This window comes from Ostrea edulis, chromosome 5 (assembly GCF_947568905.1).
Source record: "Ostrea edulis chromosome 5, xbOstEdul1.1, whole genome shotgun sequence".
Classification (NCBI taxonomy): domain Eukaryota; kingdom Metazoa; phylum Mollusca; class Bivalvia; order Ostreida; family Ostreidae; genus Ostrea; species Ostrea edulis.
Window position 1 is genome coordinate 60,880,071 of NC_079168.1, and position 23,347 is coordinate 60,903,417.

Consider the following 23,347-nt stretch of genomic DNA (forward strand, 5'->3'; position numbering starts at 1 on the left):
GAACATGAGCTGCTGATGTATCTGCGAGATTAATATGTTGAAAAATAAAATAAGATGATCCTTTTGATGTCAGTTGTTCTCTAACTATGATCATCTTGACCTGTATTTTCCTACAGTAGAACATACATGTATCCAGGGCTCGAAATTAGCGAGAAATACTCGCAAAATGCGAGTACAATTGAAAAATAGCGAGTAAAAATAGTGGACACTCGAAAATCTTAGCGAGTGGTGATTTACAAACCATGATTGTATCATATCCGTTTTATACGAGGATGAGCTATTTGCTTTTATCAAACTTGCCCTCAGAATCATACAAACGCTTACAGGAACGACGGATTTCAACAATCGTTTCTATCCGGATTTTTCTTTTAAGAAACTCGGAGTCAAACAAATGCTTTAGAGGTCGGACATCGCATCGTGATGAAAAGATAGACATGTGCCACGGGTCCTGTTCACTTATAGGGGTGATTAAATTGAATAACAAGTATGAATTTCTTGTTATTCATTTATCAAAAAAATCGGAGTTTATGTTTTATCAAGTCTTCTGTTGGTCATTTTTATCAGAATATCCTATCTACAATAATTCATTGTCATATTGAGGTCGGGTTGTGGTGATGACACGAGTGCACTGCTCATCGCATAGACGATTATCAAAAAAGTTCATGGGACTCGTGATCGTGCTGCTTATAAACCATGAGTCTGGGATTCGCTTTGAAAAATCGCTAGTGACAACCCTGATGTGACGTCAAATTGGAACACTTTGGATCTAGACAGGTCTACGGTAAACAGTTTGTGGATTATAAGTGTGATGGTCAAGAGACCTAAATATTGCACCACATGACTTATGTAACTTAGTGTCTTGTCCAAACGATGCCTGTTGACCCTCCAGGCTCAGTAATGATGGGGAAAATCATTGATTTAAAAAAGCATATAAAAAAAAGAACACTGCTTCATTATTTTTATTTTAGCTTGTAATTTTTCATTTTAGCCTGTAGATTTTTTACCCACAGGCTAAAATTAGCCTGTGGCAGAAAACGTTAATTTCGACCCCTGTGTATCTATAGTGTAGAATCAGCAAATGACAAGAGGTCAAATTAGAAAAAAAACATTTTGGGCCTGCAAAATATTGTTCGGGCTTGCACAATTATTATACTGGGAGGCCCGAGGGGCCTGTGCTTTACAAAGTTTTTCGTGAAGACTGATGAGCCATTCTAAGCTAAAAACCCCCTTATGTCAATCCACCGTATTTTTACGTCACAATAATAATATGCGACGTAATTTTATGCGGGAGAAAAGAAAACATGTGACAAAATGAAAACAATTTAAAGATACTGAAAATTCATCTCCCCAACATTTATGGAAATGGTCTTATTCAAATAACTGTACATAGGCTTTCCTGCATTGAGAAATTTCAGAAACATTGTGACTATGCATTTAGTTTTTCTTACAAGTGTGTGGTTGCAAAAGAAGATTTTTGAAAATTGGTCAATTCTGGACAGTGTTTGCCCCGCCCTAAGGCGCCTGGGGTGCAGGGATCCTGAAATTTACAATTTATGTCCACCTTGTCCCAAAGATGCTTTATATCAAATTTGAAAAGAATTGGAAAAGTAGTAATCAAGAAAAAGTTAAAACTGTTCTATTGTTCACACATTTAACAACTGACCATTTTGGCCCCACCCTGATACCACAACCCTTAATCCTGGGATCATCAAATTAAAAATTTTAGTAAAGGAATACCTGCTCTTTCTAAATATTCATTTAGTTTCAATTTAGTATCAATAGCAATAAAGGAGATGTTATTTAAGTGTTTTACACATAAACACTATATAGTATGTTTGGCCCCACCCTAAGGTCAGAACCCCTACCCTGGGAATCATGAAAGTTACAATTTTGGTAGAGGCCTTCCTGCTCTACATCACTGTGCATTTAGTTTTCCTTACACGTGTGCGGTTGTAGAGAAGATTTTTGAAAATTGGTCAATTTTGGGCAGTTTTTGCCCTGCCCCTAGGACCCCAGGGGTGCAGGAGTCCTGAAATAAATTTTTTTTGTCCTCCTTGTCCTAAAGATGCTTCATACAAAATTTGAAAAGAATTGGAATAGTAGTTATCAAGAAGAAGTTTAGAATGTACAATTGTTAACGCACAATATGACGGACGACAACCAATTGCAATAGGTCACCTGAGTAAACTCAGATGACCTAAAAACTAAAGCAATGTCAAGCTGCATCAGTTATCGGACTCCATGAAGTCAGTGAGAATTTTTATTTGATGCGAGTGTAGACATGCTAAAGAATATTTACAGATTTTATAGATGCATTTGGTTTATAGGAAAGATATATGCATGGCCATACTTTTATCACAATACTACTTTTCAATCTGCAAATAACGAATAAATATCTGAAACATTAATTAGATGGGTCTTCAGTTTCTTTCTATCAGTGTTAATAAAACATAAGCTCGCCTTAGAGTGATGCATGTATGGAATGTGGATGTCATTAAAAAGATAGAAGATGACCCCTCCCCCCCCACCCTCAAGAAAATAGAAAATATCGCTAATCTGGGGGGGGGGGGGGGGGTGTCTTAAATAAATATATGTTTTATGGTACATGTATTTATTTATTTCATTATTTGCTGGGTTTTTTCTTGATTATTTTTATCCATTATTTTTCCTTCCTGGATGAGTTTAAAAGTAAAGCCAACAAAAAACTAAATTCACATAGTTTTCATTGGCACCTTCACCCCTCTGAAAAATCTTTGATCATTGGTTTTATGTCCCTTCAAGAAATTTTTACTCACATTGAGATGTCACCAACTGTAGGTAAAGTACAACAAATTTATGCTTACATTTCTATACTTAGTGCCATAGCAATGAGATTTCTTTGAAGACCCAATTTAAGTTAACACCTCCAAATTGTAAGCCACCTGTCAATCAAACATTTAACAATAAATCTCAGGTGGAGTGACATCTGCAGAAACTTTGGTCTGGAGGGACCCCAGAGAGGTGTTTTGATAACAATAACAGCCAATACTTACTGGCATTCTTTAGATCTTGAGGAAGCCCAATCTACCTGAGTTTTGATAGGATGGACATATCCACAACTTGTAATTCCAATTGTTTTTAAAAAGACCCCTGAACAATGCAATTTTAATATAACTGTATTTCCCCCTCTATACACCTGTATTATAAATCACACAATCAGAAATCAAACAATAGTGGGGTCATTTAAAAATCTTCTCAAGAACCACTGAGACAGAAAAGGTAGATTGGGCTTCCTCAAGATCTAAAGAATGCCAGTAAATATGAATACTTTCTTTTATAAATATAGAGGTATCATAAATTGATAATATAGATTATTTCAATAAGTTGTTAAATCTAGAAATTAATGTGTGAATTATTGTTTGATTTCTGATTGTGTAATTTATAATACATGTATATAGAGGGGAAATACAATTATGTATATTAAAATTACATTGTTCATGGGTCTTTTTTTAATTAATGATTGATTGATTGAATGTTGTTTAACGTCCCTCTCGAGAATATTTCACTCATATGGAAACGTCACCACTTCTGGTGAAGGGCTGCAAAATTTAGGCCTATGCTCGGCACTTATGGCCATTGAGTAGGGAGGGATCTTAATCGTGCCACACCTGCTGTGACACGGGGCCTCGGTTTTTGCGGTCTCATCCGAAGGACCGCCCCATTTAGTCGCCTCTTACAACAAGCAAGGGGTACTGAGGACCTATTCTAACCCGGATTCCCACAGGATGGGTCTTTTTTAAAATTTTGAATTATAAGAAAATGGCAGTTGTGGACAGGTCAATGCTATAAAACTAGGGTAAACTGGACTTCCTCAAGATCTAAAGAATGCTCAAAATTATTAGCCATTATTGTTATCAAAACACCTCTCTAGGGTCCCTCCAGACCACAGTCTCTGCAGATGTCACTCCACCTGAGATCTATTGTTAAAAGTTTGATTGACAGGCTGCCTACCATTGATCACCATACAGGTAAAATTTGGGGGTGGTAACTAAAAATTGGGTCTTTAAATATCTAATTGTAAGCAAGAACATATTACCACTTGAGATTTTGAGTTGTACTCGTGTATATCATCCGGACCGTAATCTCAGCCTACTGATCCGGATGGAATTATGAATATTTCAACAACATATAACAAGAGGCCCATGGGCCACATCGCTCACCTGAGTCACCTTGGTCCATATCAGAAGACTTTCTATATATATTTACATGTAAAACCGTAGTCCTTATTATGGCCCCAACCTACCCCTGGAGGCCATAGTTTTTGCAAACTTGAATCTACACTATGTCAGAAAGCTTTCATGTAAATGTGAACTTCTTTGGCTCAATGGTTCACGAGAAGAAGATATTTGAAGATTTTTCCTATATATTTGTATGTAAAACTTTGATCCCCCCTTGTGGCCCCATCCTACCCCCAGGGGCCATGATTTGAACAAACTTGAATCTGCACTATATCAGAAAGCTTTCATGTAAATATCAGCTTTTCTGGCTCAGTGGTTCTTGGGAAGAAGATTTTTTTAAAAAAATTCCTATATATTTGTATGTAAAACTTTGATCCCCTATTGTGGCCCCATCCTACAACAGGGGGCCATGATTTGAACAAAATTAACTCTGCTCTATGTTAGGAAGCTGTTCATGTGAATATCAGCTTTTCTGGCTCAGTGGTTCTTGAGAAGAAGATTCTTAAAGAATGTCCCTATATATTTGTATGTAAAACTTTGATCCCCCCTTGTAGCCCCATCCAACCCCCAGGGGCCATGATTTGAACAAACTTGAATCTGCACTATGTCAGAAAGCTTTCATGTAAATATCAGCTTTTCTGGCTTAGTGGTTCTTGAGAAGAAGATTTTTAAAAATTTTTCCTATATATTTCTATGTAAAACTTTGATCCCCTATTGTGGCCCCATCTGACCCCCAGGGGCCAGGATTTTAACAATTTAGAACCTGTACTATATCAGGAAGCTTTCATATAAATCTCAGCTTTTCTGGCACAGTGGTTCTTGAGAAGAAGATTTTTAGAGATTTTTCCTATATATTTGTATGTAAAACTTTGATCCCCTATTGTGGCCCCATCCGACCCCCGGGGGGGGGGGGGGGGGGGGGGGGGGGGGGGGGGGGGCCATGATTTTAACAATTTAGAATCTGCACTACCTAATAAAGCTTATCTATAAATTTCATCTTTTCTAGCCCAGTGGTTCTTGAGAAGAAGATTTTTTAATGACCCTACACTATTTTTACCTTTTCTTGATTATCTCCCCTTGGAAGGTGGCCTGGCCCTTTATTTTAACAATTTAGAATTCCCTTTACCTAAGGATGCTTTGTGCCAACGTTGGTTGAAATTGGCCCAGTGGTTTTTGAGAAGAAGTTAAAAATGTTAAAAGTTTACAGACGGACGGACAGACGGACGGACGCCGGAATACGGGTGATCAGAAAAGCTCACTTGAGCTTTTAGCTCAGGTGAGCTAAAAACCAAACAAACAAACAATAAATAAAAATTTACCCTAGTCATCAGGGGAGTCTGAAGTTAGTACTATATTTTGTTTGCACCTTGTGAAGACAAACGCCGAGGACAAGACCGGGTTGGTCTCAAAAGTGACTTAACATCAAAGCAAGAAAACAACGTCATTGCTCATATCTAGTTATTGTCTTTGATTGCCTGTTAAATATCAACGACAATGAAAATATCTCTAATATATCTAGGGAATGATGCCCATGGTGTATACAATCATTAACATCCAAAAATAATTTTCGAAAAAATTTTAAGAGGAGGAGGAGGAGGGTCCTTAATTAATCAATGATGATGAAAATGTACAGTACATGCAAGAGCTTTTATTTCATTATAACTAAATTCACCTGGTATTTTGACTATTGGATGATGATGGTCTTGGTGTGCTTTTACAATGACTACAGCTTCTTGACTGAAATGGACCTGGGAATTCCCTTTGCCATTGTGAAGACGACAGCAATATGTACCTGAGTCTTCATATCTAAACATGCAATAATATTACAAATTAATTTTACCACCAATCATTTCTATTTTGAATGATTTTTGTAAAGACAATGCAAGCTGCCTATTGCACTGAATAAAATATTACTAAGGATAGCCTCGACATTGATCACATGATTGGAATATGTTATGTCATAAACTCGTCATCATAATAGCGACTGTCCTTGCTTTACTACCTATGACATCATAGACTACTAAACTAAGTTTAACATCAGGGGTACGTCCCATAGCAAGCTATGGCATTATAACTGTTAAGCACATTGTAATGTCACAGTCAAAAGTTTCTCAAACCTGAGTGAATGAGAAAATCGCTGAGGCACGATTTTTGGGATTTTTAGAATATTTTTCTAGAATGTGTCCACCAATTCTCCTTCAAAAAGATATTTAGAATAAATTTCATTTTTATGATGATTTTTAAATTCTTAAATATCTAAAAGGCAGTTATAGTAGTGGCAGAACACAAAGTTATATGTTGCGGTTGTAAATCAATAATCCTACTAATATTAATCATAGTTTTGTCTAGATCGTAGAATCTGACACGATAAATCTGAAGAGTCGGATCACATCGAGTTGACAGGAGCGGATCATCAGATCACACGAGACGAGTTTGATCTGATGATCCGTGCCTGTCAACGAGATGTGGTCCAACTCTTCGGATCAAGTTACTGTAGTAATGATAAATTTATTATATACCCCCTATGCATTTTAAATCCACATTAACAAGATAATAAATGTAATCCAAATTATCAAAAACACAGACATACAGTAAAATTATGTTTTGTGTATGCAATTTTGTTTGTGACGCGGTCAATATTTTCCACCAAAAACAAAAACGTTGCGTTGATGTATTGTGACGTCATCAGTTTCAGAGGATACTGATACGGAATCAGAAAACCACAGTATCAAAAAACGAAACATTGATGGGTATATAATAATGAAAAATTATTGAAAAAGGTATCCACCCCCATTCAGGCAGAAATTTTAACAGGACTATCAAGGAATATTACTCAGTTTTCACTGGTTTTCAGGGAAGGTAACTCTTTAATGTCCATAACTTCCTTCATTAACAAGAACCCTCATATGATTTGGACATCTTTGTATTGAGGGTCTCCATTACAATGATTTAGTATGAGAAAAATTCATTGACAAATAATTGTCTCATGCCACTGCCCTGCCTATCCTAAATCAATATACATGTACTGCTAAAAATATAAGATCAGTGGTTCAATCCTTTGCACATGTAAAAGAGTGTATATTCCCTCTTGGATATATTTACGTACACCTAAATAATCTTTGTTCATTTGAATCATTTCTGAAATCATAAAAAACCAAAATTTACACAAAATAAATTTTATTACATACATGTATGAACGTTCATGAAGAAAGCTGATGAATTCTAGACATTATTTTACCTGCATTTCTCAATCTTGATAACTTTGAGATTTGCTCCTCGAACCTCCTGATATTTTGAAGTAGCTGGATTTAATTTAAACCATTGATATCTGGGGTATGGGAACCCTACACCATCAACTTCAAGTCTTAGTACATCTCCCTCAGTGAGCTCCGTAGTCTGTGCTGGCTCATGTATAATGCTAATTTGCTCTAAAACGAAAATGTGTCATTTGTATCATGACTCTTGAAATAGTAATATAAATCATGCATTGGCTAGACTCAACCTTACATACAAGTTGACCCACAAAGCGGACTCAGCTGGGACCGTTAATGTTGATCCCTGCCCACCTTGGCGACTAAAGCCATGACCTAGGGGTAATTTATATAAGCCTCAATGCTCAATATAACTATGCACGATAACAAGTTTGTTTCTTAAATGATAGGGAGTACAGAAGAAGATAATAAAACATTTAAGGTATTTCCACCCTCCTGTGACAAAAAAATTTACAAAGTCAATGATATAACAAGATTTATGCATGACAGGAACGTAAATTTTGTCAGAGTCTTTTTCAACGGTTATAATTGTTAAAATTCTTGTTAACCATAAAATATTTCAAATGTCTAAATTACAATGCATATATGAATAATCAATTATATGTTTCAAAATATTGAATCCAAGGGCATTAACTTATTTATCAAGTCCATTATGTGATAGATTTCCTTTATTTTTCACAAATTTTTTAATAATTTTTAAAGAAACAGCTTCATGAAAACTATTATATCGTTACAACCAGTTTTTGTGAAATTTTGATAATGCTGTTTAATGAAAATTGCAATTTTCTGACACTGGTAACAGGTATATTATGCTAGTTAATAAAAATTTTATTAATACTGCAACATATTTATTTTATCACTTTTATTTGTTACTAAGATATATTATTTGAAGAATCAACAATCAAATATAAGATTGAACTTATAATTCTAAAAGGGTAGAATTACCTTAACATATCTTTAATATGTCCCAAATAGAAATACGTCTGGGTCTGAACCACTAACCCAGGGGCCATAAATTTCATAAATTCAATAGACTGAGGTGTTCAACCTTAGTATAAGTTTTATAAGATTTTATCCCTACCCCAAAAGATGTTCAAAAGCAATTTTTGGTGAAAAAAAAAAATTCAATGTTACCCTCAACTACATGCAATATTTGTTTTATTATACTGAATGTTATGTAAACTGGAAAGCAGGAAAACTTACGTCTGTTGACATTTGATCAATCACTGTCATGCGATATTTCGTATTTCGATGTGGGTACTCGCGTTTATTACAAACGCTCAAACGACATCTTCTAGCAATCTACGGCGAACCGTACACGCATAAATTTGACGCATGTGATAATTTTTTATAATATCACCCGTTGTCAAGTACTGTTACCCGTTGCTAGATACTATCACCCTGGGGCGCGTGTTTTCTGTTCTCAGAGGGTAACAATATGTTTTTTCAAATGCTTCTCGACCAATCAGGTTCGAGTATTTTACATGAAAGTATAATAATCGTGTTTATTACAAACGCTCAAACGACGTCATCTAACAATCTACTGCGAACCGTACGAGATACTATCACCCTGGAGGGCGTGCTTTCTGTTCTCTGAGGGCAACAATATGTTTTTTCAAATGCTTCTCGACCTATCAGATTCAAGCAGTGCTCCCACTGGACCAGAATTCCCTTTCACCACTTTTTCGGGGAGTGGCACGGCACAAATAATCAAATGCTTTACAATTATTTCCATCATATTATATATTATTTTATTCATTACACTTATTTTAGCATTTTGAATCAGTTACATTACTTAATCATATCCAGCTACCATACCTAAACATTTCTTTCTGAAATAATAAGAAGTTGATTTGTTTGATAAATTCTATTATGGAAATCAAAAATCAGATAATAAATCATATAAATATAAACTTCATGATGCTACACCCCTCAGTGAAAACATTGTGTACATTGGCCAAAATGCAGATGTCACAAAACATCAAGCCCAATTTAGAGTCGTATCTCAACCATTCCCTATCAAATTTCCGTTTTTGTATGGAAGAGTTTGCAATTTGGACAGAATCAGATGTTTGAGCAGGTGGGGTTGACTGTAAAGCCAAACATAGATATTTTTTTAAATTTTAGACTGACTAGGGTCAGAAGCTACAAGTTTAGTGTCAAAATAGAATGGGGTGCATAGTCTTATGAGATTAGAATTTTTATACTGTTGTGCACCGAACTTCAAAGAAAATTATTTATTAAAATTGCTATGTCCATATCAATAGTGACCGACCGCATTGTTTATGAAATATTCGAACTAAAATCAAACACATCAAAATCAAAATCTTGTAATCAACGAGTTTGGCCGCAAAAACAAACAATTGATGTATTCATATATGCATTATACACAATAATACGGCCAATTTAATTACTGGTCGGTTCTCTGGTTAAGAATTGACATTAATGTGGAGATGATAACACGATAATGAATAAGACTTTAAATGTTAATTGACCACAGCAGGGTAAACAGCTGTCAGATGTACTTTAATATGTTGTACGGTGTGACCGTTGAGACGAGCCAAGTCCATTAACATCCTGCAACACTTTTATCCGCCTCTTCATTTAACGCGGGAAATATAATGCGCTTGATGTAAACAGTCACAAATTGTGACGTGATATTAGCTGCAATGTTTTTTTCTTCTTCTCTCGAACCAAGCAAAAACAAAATGTTTGAAGCTATGAGAAAGCTTGTATGGAATTTAAAAACGTTTATGGTACTTTCTAAACAATCTAATTATTTTAATTACGGGTTTGTCAATGAGGTATACCGCAGTGACGGCGACATTTTTTCGGAAGCATTATGGGTGATACTCATCTTTTTTCGGCTGATGAAGAGCAAATCACGTGATTCATGTGTAATATCATTGGAGCGAGCTCGTCGCGTCGCTTCGCTCGCTATTACATAATCACCGACTTTTTTGCAGCCATAAATTACCTGAGGCTGTGACCAGCTCTGTGTGCACTGGAGCGACGCGAGATTTCCGGTCGCACGCGTTGACTGAATAAACATATTTTGACTGCATACACAAACAGGCGATAATGTGTCACTGACAAAGGATTAAAAATACAATTTATTGCAAAAAGGGATTTTCGCCACTTTCAATTTTTTTTTCGCCATTTTTGAAAAAAATTCGCCATTGGCGAAAATGGCGAAGCCCAGCTCGAGCACTGGATTCAAGTATTTTACATGAAAGTATAATAATAATATTTATCAAAGATGTTACTCAAATCTAAACAAATTTTCTAGAGGTCTTCAGTGGGATAAATTCGTTACAGTCAATTTGGGACATAATACGGAGTCATCCAAATTGTGAAATGGATATTTTATCGGTATTGTGCAAGGCAAAGCTGAGTCCCAATACAGATTTCCATTTCACACGCAGTATGACTCTTGTGTTACGTCCCAAACTGACTGTGTAAATAATAATGTTTCTTTGTAAATAGGTTTCTGGTGGTGTACATAAATTAGCAGCGTAAAAATATATGTTTCAATGTTCACATGATTAAGCTTTAACACTGACCATATTTTTTCAAGTGCATAAGGATTCGTTCAAGTTTCAGCTGGTCTAGAACCCGGGTGAGCTCCTCTGCAGTCATGTTAAGAGCTCCAAGTTCATTAATCAGGGCTTTACTGGGACTGTCATTGTAAATCCGGTTACCAAACTTCATCTCAATGTCCTGGTAGCTGTGTGAAGAAATAAATTTTACTGTATCTCACATTTGAACAAAAAAGTATTGCAAAATGTTTTTTGTGCACTTTATGCCCTACATTTATCACAGATGAATCAGATTACTTGACCTTTCCATTACTGTTCAGGGCTCGAAATTAGAGAGAAATACTCGCAAAATGCGAGTACATATGAAAAATAGCGAGTAAAAATAGTGGACACTCGAAAATTTTAGCGAGTGGTGATTTACAAACTATGATCATATCGTATCCGTTTTATACGGTAATGCGCCATTCGCTTTTCTTAAACTTTCACTCTGAATCATATAAACGCTTACATGAACGATCGATTTCAACAACCGTTTCTATCCGGATTTTTCTTTTACGATTTTTAAGAAACTCGGAGTCAAACAAACGCATTATGATGAAAAAATACATGTGCCACAGTCCTGTTCACCTATAGGGGTGATTAAATTGAATTCTAAGTATGAGGTTTTTGTTATTCATTGATCTAAGAAGAAAAAAAAGTCGGAGTCTATGTTTTACCAAGTCTTCCGGTAGTTATTTTTATCAGAATCATGAGAATGTCCTATCTAAATTAATTTATTGTCATATTGAGGTCGGGTTGTAGTGATGACACGAGTGTACTGCTCACCGCGTAGACGATTATCAAAAAAGTCCATGGGGCTCATGATCGTGCTGCTTATAAAACCATGAGTCCCGGATGCGCTTTGAAAAATCACTAGTGACAACTCTGATGTGGCATGAAATTGGACCTGCGGTAAACAGGTTGTGGATTAGAGGTGCGATAATCAAGAGACCTAAACATGACTTGCGTAACTTAGTGTCTTGTCCAAACGATGCCTGTTGACCCACAAGGCTCAGTAATGAATAATGATGGGGAAAATACATGTAATTGATTTAAAAAAAAAAAAAAACATGAAAAAAGAGCACTGCTTCATTATTTTTATTTTAGCTTGTAGGTTTTCATTTTAGCCTGTGGATTTTTTACCCACAGGCTAAAATTAGCCTGTGGTAGAAAAAGTTAATTTCGACCCCTGCTGTTATGCAGGGTTCAAAATTATTTTTTTAGCACTAGTCCGTACGGACTAGTGACCGTCAATGTTTACTAATCCGCAAAGCATTTCACTAGTCTGTCCAGTGTAACATTCAATGAAGATTATTTGAATTCAATGTCAAATAATCCAGCTTAATTGACCGAAGTTATTATTTTGTGTTATCGCCTTGGTGGCTTTACTGAAACACATTTGTGGTACGACTTGTTCGTAAAACACACAACCAAGTACGACTTAACCAAACAGCCCAATACCTACCTCTTCCGTTTCTGCATACAAGCAGACAGGTCACGTTTTTCCCCACCCACCCTTCCCAATTTTCAAAAAAAAATAATAAAAAAAATAGTGCAATGACAACCCATTGCCATATGCCCTACTAATCTAAGTAATCTGCTGCCAGTTTATATTTTTCAGAATCGAGGACAGAGATAGACACTTTTGTGCAGCAGGAGCGGATGCTACAACTCCTTTTTAACGGGACTCAAAACCTGACAACAGTGCAACCGTGAGACTGACTGACAAACACTGTACAACTGTTTGGCCCAATTTTGGTCTACATCCATCACTTTCTCCTTCCTTATTCATGTCGCATTGTTACTTAATCAGGGCAGGTCTGGGGGGATATAATACAGGAAAGTGTCCGTCCGATCTGGCCTGTTGTTCCCTGCCTATCTGCCATATACACACAGTGGGACTAATGTGGCTCATATGAAGTAGTAAGATGTGTATATACACAATGTAGTGGCTCACGTGAAAAAGTTTTAATTCAAGTTAATTGAGGCAACAGGACTGCAGTCTTGGTGTCCTCTCCACCTCCTTAACTGGGAGGGGAGACCCCAGTTCCAGAATATCAGGGGGAGGTACTGGTATGACTCACTGGGGGGGGGGGGCAATTTTAGGGTGGAACAGGGTAAAGCAGATCGGGCGGGCCCCTTTTCGGTCCCTTGATGTCGCAGTCTGGGACGTCGGCTCTCGTGCTCACACGAGGCCACCTGTTTGCCCTAATACCTATGGTCGGTACTCCGCATATCCCTCTAGACCTGCAATTTTTTATTCATGTAACATGTGGCCGTAGCTGCCAATTCACCCTGTGTGTACTATGTCCATTTCAGTTCTAATTGTATCATGTTATGAAGTCTGTCTGGTTATTCTAATAAATATAGTAAACTCAGTATGTGTTCTCTATTAAGCTAATAGGCCAATGGGCCAAGAGTGGGCACCCGATATGGTTAGATGTGGGCTACCAATGGAGTGTTCAATTAATTCATTTTATTCAATAGCATTTAATCAAACAATTCATAGTTACAAACAATTCAGTTTCTGACACATATAGTAGAAAAAGACAACCTTACTTTATTTTGCTTTCAGCCTCTGAGTTACTGATGTAACCCTTTTATAAATGTCCATGTGTTTGGAAGGTCAGCATGTCATTGTCACGCAAACACTTATTAACCATGTTTGTAATTGACCATAAGTTCAAACATCTCAGACAAAATGGCTAAATCTTAACCAATTCAAGATTGATATCCGGATTTTCACTAGTCTGTATGCACTAGTGCCATAGAGAGTTTACTAGTTCACTTACAGACATGAAGTAATTTCGAACTCTGTTATGTATCAGACTGCAATTTGAACCCAGATTCCTGAACAATAAATAACTGCTCAAACAATTTAACATCAAAACTACCCATCTATGGTTGTAGCAATAGAAATTTCTTCCATAAAACTCCCTCCTCAAATGTTGGATATTCTGCAGAAAATTCTTCCCTAAATTGGTTATGGACATTAATTTGACAGCGCTCCAAGTTGCGAGTAAAACTTCACATTTGCGACCAGAATATCGATTTTGCGACTAGAGATTATAATTCAAGTCGCATTTTCACGAGTGGAGAAAATTTAGGCATCCAGCAAAATTTTATAATCGAAATTGGCGGTCTGAATAAATATTTTTCAGTTTCAGTCAAAACAGCGTTTGAAAGCAATTAAGATGACGGGAAAACAAGGTTTAAAGCACTTTGGATTTATCAGTAGTAAAAAGCAGAAGCCTCAGCCTAGTACATGTGACGAAAAAATTCAAGAATCACATGGAGAAAGTTCTGCATCTAAAGATGACAAAGCAGTGTCTAAAGAGAAATGCAAAAGTAAAGGAAGAACCCCAGTCTTGAAATGGCTAAGGGAATTTTTGTGGTTGATATATAGAGATGGCAAAATGCTTTGCAGAATTTGTGAGGCCCATCAACCAGCAACGTCCACCAATTCTGGACACCCATTGTCCGATTTGCCACGACCGGGTGTACATCTTTCAAACGTGGAAGTGTGACTATTCACAGTAACAGTAAGAGACACGTCTTTGTTCACGATTGCATTATTAGCAGCAAGTCAAACGGGCAACTGTTGCTGCTAATTTCCAAAGGCTATTACAAACTTGGGAAGTTGTGTTCTTATTGATGCTGGTACTGATTGTTCTGCAAAAGATCTAAAGACAGTAGAAGCTCTTATTCGCATAAGCAGTGAAGGCTGACTTATTGAGGACTTTAAAACAAGTCCTTGTGTGGAACGCTGGTTTTCCCTGGCAGAAGCGTATTGTAAAATATGCAGGATAGCCCAATGCAATACAACTTTTACCAGAGTAAATACTTGACTAGTTAGCATCCAGCATGTTTCACAGCATATTCGATTTTCACCAACGAAAGCTGGTGTTCAGGTAAGCTAACAACACCCTACGCGGCATTTTCGAAAATAAATTACCCGCAAACAAGACTACCCTCAAATCCACGTGTTTTTCACATGTGTGTAAACAGCCGGAGTGCACCTCCGGAAGTAGCCTCAGCTACCAACAGCATATAGTTCCTATGTATACACTTGGTTATTTCTACAAATCACACAAAACTTCCTAATCAGGGGTACAAAAATTAACTAAAGAGAAAAGAGGAGGAAATGAGAAAAATAGCGCAAGGAAAAAAAATTATGTCTTTAAATATATGGAACTACAATTGACTAAGTTCATTTTCAGTGATTTTTTTTGGGCTAAAATGCCACCGATATTCGGCTGTTTCTCCTCACTAAAATTAGCTATTTTTTCCCAATTATATATACATGTTTATCCCAATTTCTAATTTAGGGAAATTAGGCCATTTAAAAAAAAAAGGTTACCGTATATTGCTGACAAAAATTAAATACGATTTTTTCTTCAGTTTTATTCTCCAAACCACTGCACATGCAAAAGGTTTTGTAAAGAATATGTAAAACAATGGAGGCATCCATGTATGCAGATATCATATGTAGGGTCAGACTAATAACAGGAAGTGGCCAACAGTATAGGGTTTTACTAAAATCCGAAAAATACAAACAGGAGAGACATTCTGGAAACTTGATTATTAATAAAATGTATACAAGACTATGGGTACAAATGCTGGTGAATTAATAATTTATTATTTTCCTAATGATATTGGACAATAAGTATTTCTTAGAAAAAGTAAATAATATTTATACAAGGTGTGACTTCCAATGCATTTTTAAATAATGATTTATTTTATAATTTTAAATCAAATCTGAAATAAACCTCAAACAAAAAAATGGTTATTTGATTATTTTATGCATCTTTACCATTTTAATTTACTATGAATGATTTTTCCCAATTTCAGGAAAATGTCGCTAATTTTTCCCAATTCAAAAGGAGGGGTGGTAGTTTGAAAAATCAAAAAAAAAAATCAGATTTTGATTGGACAATTACCGGTGTGATACCTAAATAATTACGGTCATAATAAGAAAGATGATGACATACAAACAGACAGACAAAGTGACATGACTCCAAAATCTATAGGTGTCTTCCTCTTATTGTAAAGTATTTCTGTACAAAATTTGAAAACTGTACAATGAAAACTGTTTGAGTTATTGTGTCACAAAGAAAGTATTCATAATAACAAAGATTATGCCATACAGACAGACAGAGTGAAATGACCCCAAAATCTATAGGCTTCTTCCTCTTATTGTACATTATTTCTGTACAAAATTTGAAAACTGTACAATAAAAACTGTTTGAGTTATCGTGTCACAAAGAAAGACAGACGGACGGACGGACAATGTGATTACTATAGGGCTTCCCGCATTTCATGCGGGGCCCTAATTATGCGTTATAGGTATATAATGAATAGTGAAATCCTTCAATATTATTATCAACATAATGTAATTATGTTGTAGGTATAAAAATTTTGTTCTGTCTAAATTGCTTCTAAATTTACAACATTCCTATCAGGTTTTCCGTTTATCATGAAGATCGTTTATCGTGTTTTGTGTGTATCAGGTCTATCGAAAAGATCGTTTATCAGATTTTGCTTTTATTAGGTTTATCGTGTATCCTATCGTATTGTGCGCGTATCCTATCCTATCATGCGTGTATTGTGTTCTATCGTTTATCATGTCAAGAATAAAGTTGCGGATACTGTACCCCCGGGGGCCATGACTTTGATACACTTGAATCTGCACTATGTCAGAAAACTCTCATGTAAATTTCAGCTCTTCTGGCCCAGTGGTTCTTGAGAAGATTTTTAAATGACCCCACCCTATTTTGCATTTTTGTTATTATCTCCCCTTTGAAGGGGGCATGGCCCTTCATTTGAACAAACTTGAAAGCCCTTCACCCAATGATGCTTTTGGTCAAGTTTGGTTATAATTGGCCCAGTGGTTCTAGAGAAGAAGTCGAAAATGTAAAAAGTTTACAGACAGACAGATGACAGACAACAAGCGAGCAGAAAAGCTCACTTAGGTTTCAGCTCAGGTGAGTTAAAATGACAACCAGAAATATTTCTAGGTCACCATTTAGCAACCTGAATCAAAAGTGACTTGGAGAGCTGTTTGAAATTTTAACCATTGAACTCCACTCAGGTACACAAAACTTACTTTTTTCATTATTTCTACATGTACATCAATTTGTAAATTTGGGAAATAATAAAAACCTGAAGGTGTATCTCTTATAAAGTTTTGCTGCTGCATCAACAAATGCCCTCCAGTTGGCCGTTTCTGGACCAGAGTCCAAACAGTCTTTCAAATCCAGCATTAATTTTGCTGGCAGGTCACAAATATTTTTGTCTGGGTCCTCATGAAGGTTTCTGCATTGTTGTTTACTCAACATCCCTCAAGTTTCTGTCTGAGTCTTCGATTCCTAAACTTTTTTATCTGAAATATATAATAATTTGAGTTTAATTTTTCAATTGTTGTAGAAGACACTGTTCAACCTTAGAGGTACCCTATATGCTTTTTGATGCAGCTTTAGGTGCAGTAGTGACAGAAAGGCAGTAGTGTAGGTTATACTGAGACATGAACCAAGAACTCTTGATTGACTATGCAATATGCTCTCATTTCAAAATCAAAATGTATTTTTTAAGTTTGAATATGGGCTGTTTTCTGTCACCATGATAAGCTACAAATTCAGAAAGTGATATCTTTCAAAATGACAGTTGGATTTAAATTTAAAAGAAAGTTCTTTTACAAGAACAAATTCATGATATTTTCATATATATCCACACTTATCTAAAAGAGGTAAACTTTAATAAGCAATGAATTGTCTGTCTCCAAAAGCCTTCTGATTCTGATTATCAATTGTGTTTTTAATAATCAACCATGTCTGATTTTGTGTAGCATTAGTACATACAAAGAGGTCAGTTTTAATCACTGCTGTCTTTATTTTGCACATCTTTCCATTCACAATTTATCATGCTAATGTGACTGTTTTGTAAATATGCCCTTTGATTGGATAATGCTCTGAAGTCTGATGCAATTAAATGTGCATTGATAAAATGCTACACTGTTCATTGTAACATAATAGTATACTGACAAAAACACATAAAATATCAATTGTAAACATTTTGTGGCATATTTATGCCCCATAAAATTTCAACATAATAAGAGATATGTGTGAAACAAATTACAAAAGAATAAATACTTAAAAGACTCTGTCTTCAGATTTGAAGTCATTGATGTCGGTTTAACAGTTACAACAATTATTTGTTTTACTAGCCTCACTAACATGGCATATGTATCTGAAGACAGAAAACAGATCCGCCTTGTCTTGCCATGATACATCTACTATGGCACCCATAGTAGAGTTTAGATAGTAAATGATAGTTTAGAATAAACCCAATGGTACCATCACCGATTTGACAATTGTAAATATTTAAGTCATTGGTACCATTGGATCCTTGTGTACTCTGAACGAGTTTGGGTTACAAATGGTGAGAAATCCAACAATGGTACCATTGGTATACCACTAGCTGATCAATTAGTACGAAATGTCAAAGAAATATGCCCATATCACCTTTGTGAAGAATTTTGCACCAAGAAGATGCGTTTAGAAATATATTTTAAAGTCCTATTAATTACTTTCTCCTGCAGATTATTTTCTCCATCTTCGCTAGCCAAGAGTTTTTGGTCAATAAATGCGAAGCGGGGTGGACCAAAAACCCTTTGGCTAACGAAGATGTATTTTCTCTTGTAAAACATCACGAGTATTGATCATCTGACGAAATGGTTAGACTGGGAGATTACTATACCATATCACTTACACTTGATGTTTTTAAAACCCATTTCCGTCTGTGCAGGGGTATGTTTGAAGCAATGTCTGAAATTGTCTTTAGTTATTATGCCTGCGAAGATTTATAAGGGAGGAGATGTGATTCTTTCACTGTGTACACGATGCCCACCATTTTTGATTACGTCATGAATAGAGTTACCAACGCTAACAGAGCTCTAGGTTGTCTGCAGAAATGTTTACCATTGGTAAATTTTATTGGCAAACACTGTCGTACCAATGGTAGAAAAATTTGCCAATGGTAACTTATGTGAACCAATGGTAGTATTCTGTACGCACCCATTGTTAAGTTATTCTAACAAAGTACTGGTTACTGGCTTGTGGAGTATCTGCCACACTCTACACTAGACTACAGATCATGTTTTCCTTCCTGTTGTCATAAAACACCTCAATTTGTAAGTATATAGATCCAAGTTTTGATAAGTCTCAAAATTTTCTAGGATTCAAAACCTTTAAAATGAGGGTAAGAATGTCACATGCATTGATGCTAATTCAGAAGCACAGGAATGCACCCAAACACTCTGTTTTGAGTACAAGTTCAGTTCACATGCATTCTGATAACCTATTCTCTTTAGAGAAGTCGAGAGGCATAAGCCTTCAACATGTCCCCTGTCCCGAGTTTAAATCATAATTGATTATGTCAGCCTGCTTTTCTCTTAACTGGTCCTCTATTGAGACAGACCAGTTAACATAAACCCAGGACAGGGGACATGTTGAAAATGGATTAAAAGCAAGTAAGAGTTGATTTCCTGGTGACAGTTTTATGCATTACGGTTAAATGTTTGAAAACTTGTCTATTGCGTAAATCCAGGCACATCTGAGCTCGGTCGAAGCATAAACCGTCACCGACTCCAGCATTTACACATTTTCCAGAATCAAAATACGGATGCTCGCGAAGAGAAGTCGATGAAGGCTATGCCTCTCGACTTCTCTAAAGTAAAGAGAATATCTGTTAACCTAGCACATATATATTTTTCTTATGATTGAGATCGTAAATTGAATAATTTGAACAGAAATGGACAAAGTTTACACACGATTTCATTAAAGATAATACATACTCATTCATGTAATATATCATATAAAGTACTGTACAACATCTATTTGCAATCTCTATTCGACGCCATTGACTCAAGGAAACCAGCCATAAACCAAATCAGTGACAGTGGCATGTCAAAGAATCAGTAAAGAATATAATACGATAAAACTTACTTAAAATCCAATTTTGGGCATTTAATGTTTCATAATGTGCTCTCCAAGGAATTTTTTATAAACTAGCAACCCCATATCAGTAGGGCTAATTTCAGTCTATCAGTGTCTTTCTTTTAAATCATAACCGGAAGTATTGATGTGCAAAAATAGAATCAATGACGTTGACCAATAGAAATCGTTGGGTCATACTCGATTACATCAATCACATGGTGTTGCATTGTTTTTACACAAAATTTAAAAATCGTTAACTTACGCTTTATTATGTTACTCGAATAACAAAACAGTGCATTAAGATTATTACCATATAGTGTAAAATAATGCAATGTATAATTCTAGTTGTAATAATATGAGTTTCTTTTCAACATTAGCAAATAAAGTAGACCATTGCATAATAAGGGACTTCCCAAGTCAAACTTTGCTAGTACTTTCGGTTTCGTTTTGTTGAAAAGGATTGCTGAAACAAAAGTAAATCACTTTTAAATATTGCGGTTTAAACAAAAATCATATCATGTGGATCTCATGGTTTATGATAATCCCGTAGTGGTTTCCTTTATCTTTCAGACTCACTGCAGTTGGTATCATGGCCGTTGGTGTTGTTCTTCTGTCAGATGATTTTTCAGAGTCAGATAGGGATGAGATTGCCAGTGTTTTGAATGCAGAGAAATATGTGAATACCATTATTTTGTTAGGATCGAAAGTTCCAACCGATTTCCTTTCACAGATGGCAGAAGCCACGCTGAAAGATCGGCCCGTGGAGATACAGTGCACGGATTTGATTTCTGGATTTCATTTAGCAAAAAACAAACTTGATGGTGTAATGTGTCCTTATATAAAGATTATTTGTAAACGTAAACAAGAACTAACTCTTCTTAGTCAAGTCTTCTTCACCCCAGCAGTACAGTGGAATGTCAAAGTAATTGGGGAACCTATAGCTACTTCCAATGATCGAGATACTGTGGAGAGTACGACTGAAAGAGTTCGAGATTACTTACGCAGAATAAACACCTCAGATGACGTGAGAATCCTTCAGTCAAGACTGATACCAGGTGATTTATTTTACCATGGTTTCAGCACACGAACAGGAGGGCTATCCTGTATTCCTGGAATGAAGTCCATGAACATGGTCTATACGACAGCAAAGCGCGACCCGCTTGTTCTAATTCAAGAAAACAGGCGTCGTCTGGGGTCCAAAGCTGGTTTTGATGTGGACAAACTGTTCATTGCAAAAGCAGTGCACGGAAACACAGTGTATGAAATAGGGGCGGACCTTCCAGAAGAATGTTATGACGGAGTCACCAGCAATAAATCTGGGGTCACTTGTGCAGCCCCTGGCGCAGATTGTGTCATCATTCTCTTTGCAGACCCTGTTCGACGTGCTTTTGCAGCCGTTCACTCGGGGTGGAAAGGCACCGTAGCAAGAATTCCTTCAGTGACGGTGAAAGCTTTGAAGGATAAGTTCGGAAGCCAAAGTAAAGATATTCTGGCTGTTATGGGACCGTCTATTTGCAAAAACTGCTTCGATTTTGGCAAGGATGGTGTAAAACAATTTGAAGACATCAATCCTCGATGTGTCTTAAACAAAAATGCTGAAGAAAATCCCACAGTGGACTTAAAACTGGCAATTCGTACTTTGCTGGAAGAGGAAGGAGTTTTGCCAGAGCATATTGATGACACGACTTCATGTCCATGTACGGTCGAAAACCCAGAACTGCTTTTCTCCTATCGGAGAGACGGTCGTCCGTTTGGGAACCAGATTGGATTTATTGGACTTAGGTCATAATCTCGATAAACGTCTTTATATACACGCACATTATAGCATATGGTACATTTAAGATGATAACATAGATTATATAAATTAGCCAAAAAAGAAACATGTAATTTGCAGTGTAAACTTAATGTAGTTTTAGTGCTAGTGATTTATGTATATCATTAGTACGGAAGCGGGTAGGTGTCAGGGTATAGAAATTCATATTCATTTAACTGGCGGCGCCATTTAATTTATGTAGCAATAGCCATGCACTTAATTTATCTGGCAGCCGCCACTTAATTTAATTGGCGGTTGCAACTTACACGTGTATTTAACTGACGGTCACCATTTATCTAACTGGCAGCCGCCACTTAATTTATCTGGTGGCTGCCACTTAATTTATGCATGGCAGGTGCCAATTTCAGAAAAACTATTTACTTCGCATATTTGAAAGACTTTAGAATAGTATGCAGGCACGTAGCATCGTTTTTCAAAGTTTTGGTACAGCCGGAGGAGAAATTGTCTTCTAAAATTGTTGACAAGCAGAAAAGGAATCTAAACATTTCTCTTTTGCCCAAACTTCACATTCATTATTGAATATTGGAGGGAGGGGGTTCTTTTCTTCCTTCAAGTCATCAGTTCATTGTAGGTTACAAATTTTTATCATTTATTACTACCACCAAAAGAGTGGAGTGGGGGCCAATCTGTCAATTTATCTTATTTTGCATGTGAAAAAAAACTTAATTTGCATGTAAAATAACGGAAAACAAACGTTGTTAAAAAGGTTGTAGGGACAGCCCCTTGGTTCTACGTGGCTGGTACGTTGGTGATTTTTAAAAGTACACGTTAAGATTTCCTCGTGCGCAAATCTGTCGACATTTAACATCATGCAAATTCGTTTAACTCGAAAAAGCACAATCGACAAATAATAATGCTTTTAATTGTATATTACATACCTATTGCTAATCATAAGAGAGGGAGGTTACAGGAGTTGCACCCTTTCATTTTGGAAGGGACAGAGAGAGAGAGCAGTTGAATAACTGGCGTCTACCATATAAATTAAGTCCGATTCTACACACAACTACTCTGAAATTGATATTAAGTCATCCAAAAAATTACTTTGTTAAACGTCACTCTGATTCAACGCACAAGTACTCTGAAGTTGAAATACAAGATATGCTGGAGTTCCTCATTGACAATATTTTGTGGTCTTTGGTGATCAGGTCTTCCAACAGTCTGTTGGAATTCCCATGGACACTAATTGTGCTCCTTTGTTAGCTGACCTGTTTTTATATTCATATGAAGCAGAATTTATTAAAAACCTTCTACATGAGAAGAAAAAATATCTTGCTGTAGCCTTTAATTCGACATTTAGATATATCGACGATGTATTATCTATTAAAAATGATAATTTTCATTCATATGTTGATTCAATATATCCCAGTGAATTCGAAATAAAAGACACCACAGAGTCGTCCACTTCTGCTTCATACTTAGATATTTTATTGAAAGTAGATATTGACGACAAATT

General features: G+C 36.2%; 2 protein-coding genes across 3 annotated transcripts in view; one reads left to right on the forward strand and one right to left on the reverse strand.

The window, feature by feature from the left end:
• The window catches only part of LOC125649737 (mucosa-associated lymphoid tissue lymphoma translocation protein 1-like), a 102,810-nt gene extending 82,587 nt beyond the window's left edge, over positions 1-20,223 (reverse strand). The window contains exons 1-5 of the mRNA XM_048877457.2: positions 20,070-20,223; positions 17,230-17,449; positions 11,053-11,216; positions 7,456-7,645; positions 5,890-6,023 (exon numbers count right to left, since the gene is read on the reverse strand). Coding sequence (XP_048733414.2) covers positions 5,890-6,023; positions 7,456-7,645; positions 11,053-11,216; positions 17,230-17,405 — 664 coding nt within the window. The 5' untranslated portion in view covers positions 17,406-17,449; positions 20,070-20,223. The remainder of the gene's footprint in view (positions 1-5,889; positions 6,024-7,455; positions 7,646-11,052; positions 11,217-17,229; positions 17,450-20,069) is intronic.
• A 202-nt stretch (positions 20,224-20,425) lies between these two features.
• On the forward strand, positions 20,426-21,940 carry LOC125649739 (purine nucleoside phosphorylase LACC1-like). Of its 2 annotated transcripts, none has more exons than XM_048877460.2 (2): positions 20,426-20,534; positions 20,631-21,940. In XM_048877460.2, the coding sequence occupies exon 2, from the start codon at positions 20,650-20,652 to the stop codon at positions 21,847-21,849; it is 1,200 nt and encodes a 399-aa protein (XP_048733417.2). In that variant the 5' UTR covers positions 20,426-20,534; positions 20,631-20,649; the 3' UTR covers positions 21,850-21,940. The 2 variants fall into 2 exon arrangements, with proteins under 2 accessions (XP_048733417.2, XP_048733418.2); XM_048877461.2 differs by having other exon boundaries at positions 20,486-20,534; positions 20,611-21,940.
• The last annotated feature ends 1,407 nt before the right edge of the window (positions 21,941-23,347 follow it).

Coding starts and splice junctions, on each gene's coding strand:
- LOC125649739 (XM_048877460.2), top strand. CDS start 20,650: ATGGCCGTTGGTGTTGTTCTTCTGTCAGATGATTTTTCAGAGTCAGAT.